The sequence below is a fragment of the Oncorhynchus mykiss genome, chromosome 17 (genome assembly GCF_057628025.1).
Source record: "Oncorhynchus mykiss isolate SJ-2025 chromosome 17, ASM5762802v1, whole genome shotgun sequence".
In the NCBI taxonomy this organism is placed as follows: Eukaryota; Metazoa; Chordata; class Actinopteri; order Salmoniformes; family Salmonidae; genus Oncorhynchus; species Oncorhynchus mykiss.
Window position 1 is genome coordinate 70,772,501 of NC_143038.1, and position 14,674 is coordinate 70,787,174.

General features: G+C 44.5%; 1 protein-coding gene across 2 annotated transcripts in view; it reads right to left on the reverse strand.

The window, feature by feature from the left end:
* Positions 1-14,226, reverse strand: part of col2a1b (collagen, type II, alpha 1b) — an 81,010-nt gene extending 66,784 nt beyond the window's left edge. Inside the window, exons 1-6 of one of the 2 annotated variants that reach the window (XM_036950896.2) lie at positions 14,144-14,226; positions 13,854-13,968; positions 6,161-6,177; positions 5,267-5,299; positions 2,585-2,617; positions 1,414-1,467 (exon numbers count right to left, since the gene is read on the reverse strand). In XM_036950896.2, the coding sequence (XP_036806791.2) occupies positions 1,414-1,467; positions 2,585-2,617; positions 5,267-5,299; positions 6,161-6,177; positions 13,854-13,944 (228 nt within the window). In that variant the 5' untranslated portion in view covers positions 13,945-13,968; positions 14,144-14,226. Of the gene's footprint in view, positions 1-1,413; positions 1,468-2,584; positions 2,618-5,266; positions 5,300-6,160; positions 6,178-13,853 lie in introns of both variants that reach the window. The other variant, XM_090206469.1, reaches the window with a different exon arrangement.
* Positions 14,227-14,674: the final 448 nt, after the last annotated feature.

Sequence of the window (14,674 nt, forward strand, 5' to 3'; positions counted from 1 at the left end):
GACTACCTGACATGATGACTCCTTGCTGTCCCCAGTCCACCTGGCCGTGCTGCTGCTCCAGTTTCAACTGTTCTGCCTTATTATTATTGGACCATGCTGGTCATTTATGAACATTTGAACATTTTGGCCATGTTCTGTTATAATCTCCACCCGGCAACAGCCAGAAGAGGACTGGCCACCCCACATAGCCTGGTTCCTCTCTAGGTTTCTTCCTAGGTTTTGGCCTTTCTAGGGAGTTTTTCCTAGCCACCGTGCTTCTACACCTGCATTGCTTGCTGTTTGGGGTTTTAGGCTGGGTTTCTGTACAGCACTTTGAGATATCAGCTGATGTACGAAGGGTTATATAAATACATTCGATTTGATTTTGATTTGGATACCCTGCCGTCCCTTAACCAATAGGATACCCTGCCGCCTCTTAACCAATAGGATACCTACATACCCAAGGTCTTGCCAACCAGAATGTTTTTTTTATTTTTTTTATTCTAATCATATAAAAGAACAGCAGCTTCTTGAAGACAACCTCTAACCGCTCTGTGTGAAAAATATTCATGATCAGAACATCTCTCATCAAAAAAACCCATTCATCCAGACAACCTGAAGAAAATAGATTCATAACCATCTATCGCCAAGACATTATGCAAAAACAAAGACTGAAACAGCACCGAAGCATGGCCTGGAGCTATGACTGCGGCTGAGGCCATGATGTTGACAGGTGTTTAACACAGATTACAGTCATCACAGCATCTCTCTAGGCTAACAACACTGATTTACTATACCGTGATTGGCTGTGGGTTGAACTGTCGTTTTCCTGACAGCCATAGGTTTACATTACGGCTTCACAGTTTCTCATACACACACACACACAAACACACACACAGACACACACGCACACGCACACGCACACACACACACACACCGGCTTCTTCTTCTCACACATCTGTTAAACAACCTTTGAATCAAAGTCGAAGCCAGACCACATACACAGTATAATGGAAAGTACCCATGGCAGCATTGAGCTGCTCTCTGCTCTGCTCCCCAAATCAAGCAAATGAGACTAGCAGCTCCTCCAAACCAGAGATTTCTCTCTATATATCTATCCAGACCAATAGGAAAAACTATGAGTGATGCATTTTTCACAGTCTTAGAGAGAGAGAGACAGAGAGGGAGAGAGAGAGAGAGAGAGAGAGAGAGAGAGAGAGAGAGAGAAGAGAGAGAGAGAGAGAGAGAGAGAGAGAGAGAGAGAGGGAGAGGGAGAGGGAGAGAGAGAGAGAGAGAGAGAGAGAGGGAGAGGGAGAGAGAGAGGGAGAGGGAGAGGGAGAGGGAGAGGGAGAGGGAGAGGGAGAGGGAGAGAGAGAGAGAGAGAGAGAGAGAGAGAGAGAAAATGGAATGGAATGGAAAATGTATAAAACTCACCTTATCTCCTTTGTCTCCTCTATCTCCACGTGGTCCCTGCTCTCCTGGGGGGCCCTGAGGAGGGAGGAAAGACTAGTGAGTATTCAGGTGCATCTGAACACTAAATGTACATCCAAAATACCACCTTATTCCCCATGTAGTGCACTACTTTTGACCAGGACCCCATAGGGATCTGTTAAAAAGTAGTGCACTAAATAGCGGAATATGATGCCATTTGGATCGCACTGCACACACATAATACAGGACGCTGTTATTAAAGATGATAAAAAACGGCGGGGGGGGGGGGGGGGGAGGGCCTCCCGGGTGGCGCAGTAGTTAAGGGCAGAGACTCTGAGTTCGCGCCCAGGCTCTGTCGCAACCGGCCGAGACCGCGAGGTCCTGTGGGGCGACGCACAATTGGCCTAGCGTCGTCCGGGTTAGGGAGGGCGTGGCCGGTAGGGAAATCCTTGTCTCATCGCGCACCAGCGACTCCTGTGGCGGGCCGGGCGCAGTGCACGCTAACCAAGGTTGCCAGGTGCACGGTGTTTCCTCCGACACATTGGTGCGGCTGGCTTCCGGTTTGGATGCGCGCTATGTTAAGAAGCAGTGCGGCTTGGTTGGGTTGTGTATCGGAGGACACGTGACTTTCAACCTTCCTCTCTCCTGAGCCCGTACGGGAGTTGTAGCGATAAGACAAGATAGTAGCTACTAAACAATTGGATACCACGAAATTGGGGAGAAAAGGGGTAAAATTCAGGGACATGTTCAACAGGGGGGGGGGGGCATGTAAACAGGGGGGGGGACATGTTCAACAGGGGGGTGGGGCATGTTCAACAGGGGGGTGGGACATGTTCAACAGGGGGGTGGGACATGTTCAACAGGGGGGTGGGGCATGTTCAACAGGGGGGTGGGACATGTTCAACAGGGGGGTGGGGCATGTTCAACAGGGGGGTGGGGCATGTTCAACAGGGGGGTGGGACATGTTCAACAGGGGGGGGGGGCATGTTCAACAGGGGGGGGGGGGACATGTTCAACAGGGGGGGGGGGCATGTTCAACAGGGGGGGGGGACATGTTCAACAGGGGGGGGACATGTTCAACAGGGGTGGGGACATGTTCAACAGGGGGGGGGGACATGTTGGACAGGGGGGGGGGCGTGTTCAACAGGGGGGGCATGTTAAATGGTTTCCATACCAAAGGGCCTCCAGGTCCTCTTGGTCCTACGACCTGAGAAACAGGAAACAGAAGAAGAACTAGTCACATTGTAGTCAGTCGTGAGTTGTTTCTTCCTACGTTCAATCGCAGGGTTGATTTTTATTTATTTATTTCTTATTTCGTCTTTATTTATTTAACCAGGTAGGCTAGTTGAGAACAAGTTATAATTTCTAACTGCGACCTGGCCAAGATAAAGCAAAGCAGTACGACAGAAACAACAACACAGAGTTACACATAGAGTAAAACAAACATACAATCAGTAATACAATAGAAAAAAAGAAAGTCTATATACAGTGTGTGTGATTAAAGTTAGAAGGTCCACCTAGTACTTATAATGACTTTAAAACCAGACACAGGAAGTCCCCCCCCCCCCCCCCAAAAAAAAAAAATGATGTTCATTTTCTCATATTCTTTTGAATTGGACGCATTGAGATCAGAATCTGACCTTTATATGACCTCGAAGTGCTGAATACAATAGTTTTAATATTGTTAACGAGTTTAAGGATAGCTGCCAGAAGTTTATTTCCCCTAATAGCATACCGTTGCTAATCACATACGTTTCAAGGGTATGCATAATAAATGACAGCAAACAATGTCCTGTTATTTCCTGGAAAGAGAACGAAAGAGAGAAATAAAGAAAGAAAGGGAGAGAGACAGCGAGAGAGAGATAGATAGAGAGAGAGAGAGAGAGAGCAGAGAGCAGAGAGTGTGAGAGAGGAGAGCAGAGAGAGAGAGAGGGAGGGAGAGAGAGAGACAGAGAGAGAGAGAGAGAGACAGAGAGAGACAGAGAGAGGGAGGGAGAGAGAGAGGAGAGGGAGGGAGAGAGAGAGGAGAGAGCAGAGAGAGAGCGAGAGAGAGGAGAGCAGAGAGAGAGAGAGAGAGAGAGAGAGAGGAGAGCAGAGAGAGAGAGAGAGAGACAGTAGGAGAGCAGAGACAGAGAGAGAGAGAGAGAGAGAGAGAGAGAGAGGAGAGCAGAGAGAGAGAGAGAGAGAGACAGAGAGAGAGAGGGAGGGAGAGAGAGAGAGAGAGAGGAGAGCAGAGAGAGAGAGGAGAGCAGAGAGAGAGAGAGAGAGAGAGGGGAGAGAGGAGAGCAGAGACAGAGAGAGAGAGAGAGAGAGAGAGAGAGAGAGAGAGCAGAGAGAGAGAGAGAGAGAGAGGGGGAGAGAGGAGAGCAGAGACAGAGAGAGAGGAGAGCAGAGAGAGAGAGAGAGAGAGGGGAGAGAGGAGAGCAGAGACAGAGAGAGAGGAGAGCAGAGACAGAGAGAAAGAGACAGAGAGAGAGTGAGAGAGGAGAGCAGAGTAGAATAAAGTATTTACATGTGTGTAGCAGAGAGTGGGGCTCAACTGAGCTCCCCCTCCCCCCTCCCCCTCTCTCTCTCTCCCCTCCGCGCTCTCTCTCGCTCTCTCTCTCTCTCTCTCTCTGTCTGCAGCTTTTTACAGTAGGGATCTGATACCACTGCTGAGAGGGTAATGAAGGAATTAAGGTTTTGTTGTGTTTGGTTCTCTGCCTTCTGAGTATGCTAACCCTAACCCAAGTCAGCTCTAATAAAATGAAATAAAGCCCCCACAAAAAATGAAATATGGGTTAAATGCGTAATAAACCTAACCAGACCTGACCAGGAAATATGACTCAAATTTAGACCCTATCCAGGTCTAGCTAATGTTATCATCTTTTCACCCTTTTATGTGCTAATTTATTAAAGCATTTTGAGCTGCATGTTAGGTGCATTGTTGTTATTGTAATGAACGGCCCGGACAGCCTTCCGATGACCTGGCCTCTGTTCCTGTGTCATTACCAGGACAATCCCCTTCACAGCAGGGAGAATGATTCCGTAGCTAATACTATACCGACCTGGCCTCTGTTCCTGTGTCATTACCAGGACAATCCCCTTCACAGCAGGAGAATGATTCCGTAGCTAATACTATACCGACCTGGCCTCTGTTCCTGTGTCATTACCAGGACAATCCCCTTCACAGCAGGGAGAATGATTCCGTAGCTAATACTATACTGACCTGGCCTCTGTTCCTGTGTCATTACCAGGACAATCCCCTTCACAGCAGGGAGAATGATTCCGTAGCTAATACTATACTGACCTGGCCTCTGTCCTGTGTCATTACCAGGACAATCCCCTTCACAGCAGGGAGAATGATTCCGTAGCTAATACTATACTGACCTGGCCTCTGTTCCTGTGTCATTACCAGGACAATCCCCTTCACAGCAGGGAGAATGATTCCGTAGCTAATACTATACCGACCTGGCCTCTGTTCCTGTGTCATTACCAGGACAATCCCCTTCACAGCAGGAGAATGATTCCGTAGCTAATACTATACTGTCCTAGTGCCTTAACTGTCCGTAAGTGCAATGTTAGTCCCTTTACAAACGATATATAACACTAGCAATACCCGTCACCATGTCACCATGTTCTGTTGCTCATTGTGCCTCTACAACAACAACAAAAACACACACACAAAAAGGCTCCGTGTTTGATACAAAATAGTAATAATCTAATTTCGGCCTAGTGCTCAGAGGTGAGGCAAGACCCTCTGCCTGGAAACGCAACAGGGGGGAAAAAGACTACTGTAGACCAGCCAGAGGTGGCGAAGATATGAAGACAGTTTTTCAGATAGAGGTGTAATGTGGACCGTTGGAGTTTTACTCACATCTGTGATATCTCCTGGTTCCCCTTTCTGACCCTGTTGGGAAAGAAAGACAGGAAGCAACGACATGAGTGATTCTTTAGGAATAGAGAAGAGAAAAATAGAGAGATGACCTGCATTCACTTGAATTGATTTATATTACTGTCTACCCTGTCTATAAGAAACAGTGATACGAACGGCAGGCAAAGTCATCCCTGTGGAAGACAAAACAGAGAAACGATACCAACAACAAAGTGAGACGTAACATTACAAAATGATTCCTAGATCTACTTGCTTCACTCCAAACTGAAGATACTTTAATTATTTTTATTTTTATGGGGCTCTATGCTCAGATAATCGTATCGTATTTTTTTGCAGTAAATCCTTTTTTAAATCTGACAACGCAGTTGGATTAGCGAGATTCTAGGCTTTCGATACATGTGAGACACTTGTATTTTCATGAATGTTTAATATGACTATTTATGTAGCGATCACCGTATGTTGTGGAATTTCAGCCCGCTAGCGGGTTCCGTGCGCAGAGAGGTTAACAACGTCACTTATCACTGAGCTGTGTTGTAACAATAGGGAAACAGAGCAATGTTCAGCGTAGATTCCAGGCTGAGACCTTCTCATTAGAGACATAGATCTGGATGTGCTGTACGAGGCTGGAGAAGACATTGTTATTAACTGTCTGACTGCTGCTCACATCAAAGAATCACCTCAATCTGTCAAAACACAGAGTTTAACTTTGGTATTAGTCCAGGTTCACAGCTAATTGAAGCCCTCACAGACAGACAGACAGACAGACAGACAGACAGACAGACAGACAGACAGACAGACAGACAGACAGACAGACAGACAGACACACAGACACACAGACACACAAACAAAAACACACCAAACCCAACATTGTCTCACCTTAGCTCCGGGGGCCCCTGTTGGTACGAAGGAAGAGAGCGATGAAAGGAGAGAGAGAGAGAGAGAGAGAGAGAGAGAAAAAGCGAGAGACAGAGAGATGGATGGATGTTAAAACAATGGTAGTGAAATAACCCACTAGGTCTGTCCTCCCTCACTGCTAGCCAGGCAGACTGCAGGAAACCAGAACTATTTAATAACCTCAATTACTGTATTCTAAGGATGCATGCCAAAATGGCACCCTATTCCCTATATAGTGCACTTCTGGGCCCTTAGGGCTCTGGTCAAAAGTAGTGCACTATATAGAGAAGAGGGTGTCATTTGGGACAGAACCTAAAGCACCAGAATGGAATAGCATTTGCAGACCACCACCCCAAATCATAGTGTAGATAATCCCAAAAAACCAAAGAACCCATGAGGATTTGGACAAAGTGTTGGTTGTAGCACCATCTCAGGAGGGGACAGAAGTAAAGCAGGGGAGATAGGTCATACAGAGCAAGAGACAGGGAAAATACATATGCCCATAGAAGGTTTATCTAAGCAAATATATGTCCAAGATACAGTACTCAAATACAGTACTCAAATACAGTACTCAAATACAGTACTCAAAGTAAAGTACTCAAATACAGTACCCAAATACAGTACTCAAATACAGTACCCAAATACAGTACTCAAATACAGTACTCAAATACAGTACCCAAATACAGTACTCAAATACAGTACTCAAATACGGTACTCAAAGTAAAGTACTCAAATACAGTACTCAAATACAGTACTTAAATACAGTACCCAAATACAGTACTCAAATACGGTACTCAAAGTAAGTACTCAATACAGTACTCAAATACGGTACTCAAAGTAAAGTACTCAAATACAGTACTCAAATACAGTACTCAAATACAGTACTCAGAGTAAAGTACTCAAATACAGTACTCAGAGTAAAGTACTCAATATAATACTCAAATACAGTACTCAAAGTAGAGTACTCAAATACAGTACTCAAAGTAAAGTACTCAAATATAGTACTCAAATACAGTACTCAGAGTAAAGTACTCAAATACAGTACTCAGAGTAAAGTACTCAAATATAATACTCAAATACAGTACTCAAAGTAGAGTACTCAAATACAGTACTCAAAGTAAAGTACTCAAATATAGTACTCAAATACAGTACTCAAAGTAGAGTACTCAAATACAGTACTCAAATACAGTACTCAAAGTAAAGTACTCAAATACAATACTCATGTCATATTGTATCAAGTAAAAAGGAATCAAAGCAGTATAGGTCATGTCCAGTATAAAACATGTATATAAAATACAAATGACACTTCTGCTTTCAAAGATGCTCTTCGAACATATTCGATGACAAACGCTTGAATGCTCAGTTCAGATCAAAAGAGCTGAGTTGACAAATCCCATATGGCATTGGCAACATACGAGTTCTATCTCACAACAGGCCCCTCATTGTTAGGATATTAACCCAGAATGTGAACTGAGTCTCGGGACACAGCATAATTTTGCTATTGTTTTAACACAGTGTAATGCTGTATCACTGCTCTAATTCCTCTCCACCTTCCATAGAGCCTCCCTCCCTCTCTCTATTCTCCCTATCTCTCTCTCTCTCTCTCTCTCTCTCTATTCTCCCTCTCTCTATTCTCTCCCCCCCTCTCTCTCTCTCTCTCTCTATTCTCCCTCTCATTCTCCCTCTCTCTCTCTCCCTCTCTCTCTCTCTCTCCCTCTCTCTCTCCTCTCTTTCTCCCTCTATTCTCCCTCTCTCTCTCTCTCTCTCTCTCTCTCTCTCTATTCTCTCTCTCTCTATTTTCCCTCTCTTTCTCTCTCTCTCTATTCTCCCTCCCTCTCTCTCTCTCTCTCTCTCTATTCTCCCTCTCTCTATTCTCCCTCTCTTTCTCTCTCTCTCTCTCTATTCTCCCTCTCTCTCTCTCTCTCTCTATTCTCTCTCTCCCTATTCTCCCTCTCTCTCTCTCTCTCTATTCTCTCTCTCCCTATTCTCCCTCTCTTTCTCTCTCTCTCTATTCTCCCTCTCTCTCCATTCTCCCTCTCTCTATTTTTTTTCTCTCTCTCTGTTCTTTCTCTCTCCCCCACTCTATTTCTCTCTCTTCTTCGCTGTCTTTCCTCTCTCTCTCTCTCTCTCTCTCTCTACAACTTTTTCTCTCTTGCTCTCTCTCTCTCTCACAACTTTTTTTTTATCTCTCTCCCCCTCTCTATTTCTCTCTCTCTCCTTTGCTGTCTCTCCTCTTTCTCTATTCTCTTTCAAATCACATTTGCTGTATTCTGCAGAGATGAAAGAGAGAGCGAGAGAGTCTGCAGCGGTAGTCAGTATGCTAGGCCATGTCTGTTAAAGTGAGGTAATGACTCCCACATGTGGTCATCATACTGGTGCTGGCTGGCTGGCTGGAGTAATATCCAAGCAAGATGGGCCCAAGGTGAGCTGACCCAACTATGGAAAAATATGGCTGAAGCAGCATTTCTTTCAAATACATTATACAGAAGTGTCATTCTGTTATTTGTTGTTATTTGTTGTTATTTGTTCTTCATTATTTGTTTTTTTTTGGGAAAAGAACAGCATACACCAACATTATATAGGCCAGCATTATATAGGGCCAGCATTATATAGGGCCAGAATTATATAGGGCCAGCATTATAAATGGCCAGCATTATATAGGGCCAAAATATATAGGGCCAGCTTTATATAGGGCCAGCATTATATAGGGCCAGCATTATATAGGGCCAGCATTATATAGGGTCAGCCTTATGTAGGGCCAGCATTATATAGGGCCAGCATTAAATAGAGCCAGTATTATATAGGGCCAGCATTATATAGAGCCAGCATTATATAGGGCCAGTAGTATATAGGGCCAGTATTATATAGGGCCAGCATTACATATTACATAGGGCCAGCATTGTATAGGGCCAGTATTATATAGGGCCAGCATTATATAGGGCCAGTATTATATTGGGCCAGCATTATATAGGGCCAGCATTATATAGGTCCAGTATTATATAGGGCCAGCATTATATAGGGCCAGCATTATATAGGGCCAGTATTATATAGGGCCAGCATTATATAGGGCCAAAGCCACAGGTATCGGTAATGGTATAGGCCTTAGGCATCTTCTGATGATATGGTTTATTCCTTACGCTGTTTTTTTCCCAAAGTAACAATATGAATTCCACAGACAGACAGTAATTTATTTATGTGTGGTAAATAAATAAATAAATTACGACCACTTGGGGGAGCTTCCCCGTCCCGCACGCAGATGGGGCAACACTCTCCGAATGGGATCTCAGGTTTGGGGCAGTCTTTAATCTCTCGCAGATTATTTCGTCACACAGGACAGTTCCCGTGTCGCACACACAAATACGACACGGCTCTGGTTTCCATACGTCCTTGTCACTATAGCTCTGTCCGTCCTGCATACAGCTGCCTACGTCCTCTGTGAGTGAGTGAGTGAGTGAGTGTGTGTGTGTGTGTGTGTGTGTGTGTGTGTGTGTGTGTGTGTGTGTGTGTGTGTGTGTGTGTGTGTGTGTGTGTGTGTGTGTGTGTGTGTGTGTGTGTGTGTGTGTGTGTGTGTGTGTGTGTGTGTGCGTGCGTGCGCGCGAGTGTGTGTGTGTGTGTGTGTGTGTGTGTGTGTGTGTGACCAGACACAACACAAGAGGCCAGAGCAGGTGTGTGTGGTGGGAGGGAAGAGAGACAATAATGCATCATCAATCAATCAATCAATTAGCTAGGGATAAAATGTCAGTTAGTGGCTAGTCATTAGACAATAGGCTACAATACATTTTGATGTAAACAACAAAATACCACCATTTTGTTGTTTTGAAATACCAGGCTGAGCCAGACCCACAACAAAGACAACCCATTATCCAAAACTATTGACACCTTTGTTTGTTTATAGAGCCACCATGTTCCAGGTAAACTTTATCACTTGTCAACACATCAGTTGATTCAGAGGCACACAGATACACCGGTGAGACCGGCACCAATCCCCTGCAGGTTCATTATCAACCACTAGGCGTCAGCACTATCTCACAAAACAGGCTGTTTTGGATTTTTTTTCTTCCAAGAGAATCTTGAGTACTGTCTCCATCATTTTGGATCAGTGGACCATGTCGCAAGCCTGAACTTCTCCCTTCAAAGTAGAGGAGTCATTTTAAGACAAATATAACGAACTGTAGCCTACGTAGTCTCAGATGCCCAAACAAAGGCCTACTGCACATGTCTCATTCCCTTGTCTATAAACTGGGTTTGTTGTCTTTAGGCAGAAATGACTTTCTAACCCGAAGCAACGAGTGACACCATTTTCACATAGACTAGGCTACACGCATTGTTCAAACAAGGTGTTTGAGCGTTTAACAAAAAAATAAAAAAAATAAAAAAATAATCCGGCCCTCCGAGGGGGGGGGGGGGGGGAATCAATATCTCATACCAGAAGTTATCATTCTACCAAACTAACTCAACGTCATGACTGGCACCTCGCAGCTGAAAAGCCCCGGAAGTTAACGTTGGCAGCTCGAGGTCAATCAGGCCATTCCATTAGGCGTCAAGTGGAACTTGAAAAGAGTGGAAGGTGGAATGAAGTAGCTACATTTAGAGGCCTGGGGCCTGGTCAGGTCTAGGTAACCAACAAACCTCTGTAGGCCATGAATGAGGTCCTTTCTTAAAGGGACAGAGCTACCAGAGCCTTGTACAAACATTGGGCCTTTTTAACCCCCATCTGGAAGCCATGAAACGTCAAAGAACGGAAAAATGGACAGCTTTTATACAGAAACCTTTGGGACTATACTTGGTGGGGTGAATTAACATATCTCCTCAGTCAGGTGGGGTGAATTAACATATCTCCTCCGTCAGGTGGGGTGAATTAACATATCTCCTCAGTCAGGTGGGGTGAATTAACATATCTCCTCCGTCAGGTGGGGTGAATTAACATATCTCCTCCGTCAGGTGGGGTGAATTAACATATCTCCTCAGTCCGGTGGGGTGAATTAACATATCTCCTCAGTCAGGTGGGGTGAATTAACATATCTCCTCAGTCAGGTGGGGTAAATTAACATATCTCCTTAGTCACTTGGGCTCCAATGTAAGACCTAGTGATGCACTGACTAAGTAACATTAGCTATTTCTGTTGAAAAATATTTTCTGTTCGATTCCATTTCTGTTCTATTCTATCTCATCTGATGAATAGAGGACAAGTGGTGGTCAGAAAGTGGGATTCTGGTTCTTTATTGCAAACACAAGGATAGGCCTAATCTGTGCTGCAGTCTTCCTGAGTTGGCTACAGCCTCCTCTTTCCTTTAGAAACAAAATGGAGGATGGAACATAATAAAGTGAAGGCAGGTGTGTGGGAGAGACGGATGTTGGAGTTAACTATGGTTCCCAGCTGAATTTGTTGGAACTTGCTGGCGGAGAATTGAATACCTTTTTTCCCCCTCAGCTTCAACATCTAGCCACAAGCCTTCCATGGCATGGTGATATAGATTGTGTCTCAAATAGCTCCCTATTCCCTATTTAAGGGCTCTCTCTTCCCTACACTCTTAGAAAAAGGGTTCCCAAAGGGTTCTCTGACTGTGCCCATAGGAGAACCCTTGTTTCTACAGAGGGTTCTAGGTGGAACCCAAAAAGGGTTCTACCTGCAACCAAAGGGTTCTTCAAAGGGTTCTCCTATGGGGATAGCTAAATAGCACCTTTTTTCTCTCTCTAAGAGTGTATGGGCCCTAGTCAAAAGCAGTTCACTAAATAGGGAATAGGGTGCCATTTTTTGGACACACAGATTGAATACCTTCTCACTCAGCTCGGGCCATCTCCACATAGACCTATCCTCCAATGGCATAGCCAGAGAGGTAGAGGTAGTGGATTGACCTCCTCCACCTTGCAGTGACTTGATGCCAGCCAGGGACTGGGTGTCCCCTTTGAGCCTGCTAGTCTTCCTTCCTCTAGCCACTTTGGCCACTTTAGGACTTCTTAGCACATCCCAGTCAGAAATATCTCTCTCTCTCTCTCTCTCTCAGGAGAAGAACGACTTGCATTATATTCCAGGGGCCCCGGCCCACTCCGAAAGGGTAACCTGAGACTGTCTGCAATTTCATGTGTTTTATTTGGGAGGCCAGCACGTTTTTCTTTTTCCCCCTAGCCTCTCTCATTGTCTTTGCTCCTCTACTATTTATTGCGGAGCCTTATTACTATGTCTGCACTGAGCTCTTATGCATAAAAAAATGTGCCTTAGTATAATTACAATACTAACCTCCCTGTCTCTTTTATAATGTTTTTTTTTTCCAGTAGTCCTCATACCAGATTATATTTATTTCTCCCTCTCCTCTGCCTGTCAGTGCCTGGGGCTGGGTAAATCTAGGAACCAGATGGAAGCACTCAAATCATATGGATGGAACATTCATCCTGGCTTCCGTCCACCAGTGTCTCTATAACGGCTACCTATCTTAGTCTCCTAAACTTTCCCCATAAATAGGATACAATATTTAAAATAAATAATCTGTTCAATTTAAATCGATTGAATTGATTGTCACGCCAAGTCTCAATATCGCTTCTTAAATGTGGCCAATGGGTATAGGGAGGGATTTAAGTGGAATATAATCGGGATATCAGAATATTAGGGTCATGTGTGGCGGGTTATGATATGGTAAGCGGGTTATTAAGATATTCATATAATAATTATCAGGTTTCGGCACATAAATAGATTTTCGTTACGTTCCACCGTTCCACCGTTCCACCGTTCCGACTCCAACACGCCTGGAATTGCCTCTGACGGGAATGGAATGTTAACTCTTTTCACACACAGGCCTTTGAGGTTGACCACCTTTTCTTGGTCTCGTCGTTTGTTTTGGTCCCCACAGTCTGTCTCAAAATGAATAAAGTTGAGCGCTGTCAAAGCGCTCTCCTCGGAATGTTTGCAAAAGTACCCGCAGGTGTTCAGCCCAGCGGCAGCGCAACTTGTGAGAGGAGGGCGGGTGGAGGATCGCGGGGAAGATTGGATAGCTTGCGGAGAGCTGCTGAATCCACTACCTTACCAGAGTATTCCGATCTGTATGGCATAGAGTAGAATTTCCGAGAATCTTCAACAGCACATTCTTCACTGGCTATATCAAATTACCTTACTGCACTTGGATCAACAATATGAAAACAGTCAGCAACTCAAGATCAAGTCCATCACTTTTACGCACATCATTGGAATCCCATTGATCTACGATAGTTGTAAATTGGTTATAACTTGTGACATTCACAGCTTTGCAATCGAAAGTGCAATTTGAATATAAGCAATTAGGCTCTCAAGACACCTTTCCCTTATCTATCCCCGCACCTTTCCCTTATCTATCTCCGCACCTTTCCCTTATCTATCTCCGCACCTTTCCCTGGCTTTGTGGAATGGGAATAATCGCGCACATCCTTTGTTTAACGGCGACTACAATTGGTCAAGCAGAAAAACAATGACCAACAATTAAATATAACATACATGTGCGATTCACAGTGTATCCCAAATAATATGTGACTTATTGCCAGTGATATATACACCCCCCCCCCCCCCCCCCCACACACACACAGTATAAAAGTTCTCAAAAGTTGCATTTGATCATCTGTTTCAGTTAATTTAGCATTTCAAGTATTTTCATAAACTTTTTTTCGAATAAATATTTTTTTGGGAAGAAAAAATAAAAATCCAACTTACGGTCTTCGTCCTGACATTTGACAACAGCTAATAGAACGACTTGGGTTGCTACAAGTAGCAGTACAGTCCTCGAATCCACAAAGCTAAACATGTCTAAATGTTAGACATGCAGGGCCTTTTGGGGGAGAAGAAAAAGAAAGGATGAAAGGAGTAGACTTCTCTCTTTGTGTGTGTGTGTGTGTGTGTATGTGTTCCCAGTTACACAGCCGAACCATACATTCAACCACCTTCCAAAAAAAAAAAAAAAACCCAATGGGGAATCCAGACCCCTCCAGAAATGTAGTACCGACCTGCGTCAGATCAGGCACTGCAGTTTTATGTGTCCGTAGCCTTCAATGAATTTTTGTATATTCCCAAATATCAGTCCGGCCCCTTACCCCCTGTCAAGCTGAAATCTGAGCTCCGTTTCCCACCCATTCTGTCTGTCCTGAAGTTCTATTCTTCCACCCGGCTCAGACCCCTCCTTCTTCCATGTGCTACTGAAAAGGGTTACCCAAAAAGTGAAACTTTTTTTCTTTCCAACTTGTCTGGGCTACCTTCCCCCTCTCACCGTGCTGCGATACCAGGCGCTATACAGATTTGTCTTCAGTGAGAGCTGGTGCAATTACACAGAATGCATGGATTTGGCCATCGATAGGATACTTTTACATGCTTTCCATTCCATTGCTGTTATTTTCTCAATTGTATCTTATTCCAATAAATATTTTATCTGAGCGTTAGTGCGCCACAACAGTGCGTCCTAGTGGGGGTGTAATTGATCAAACAATTTCCGGACCTTGAGTTGTTATGAGTAGTAAGCAACATAAATGCCTCAGATCCTT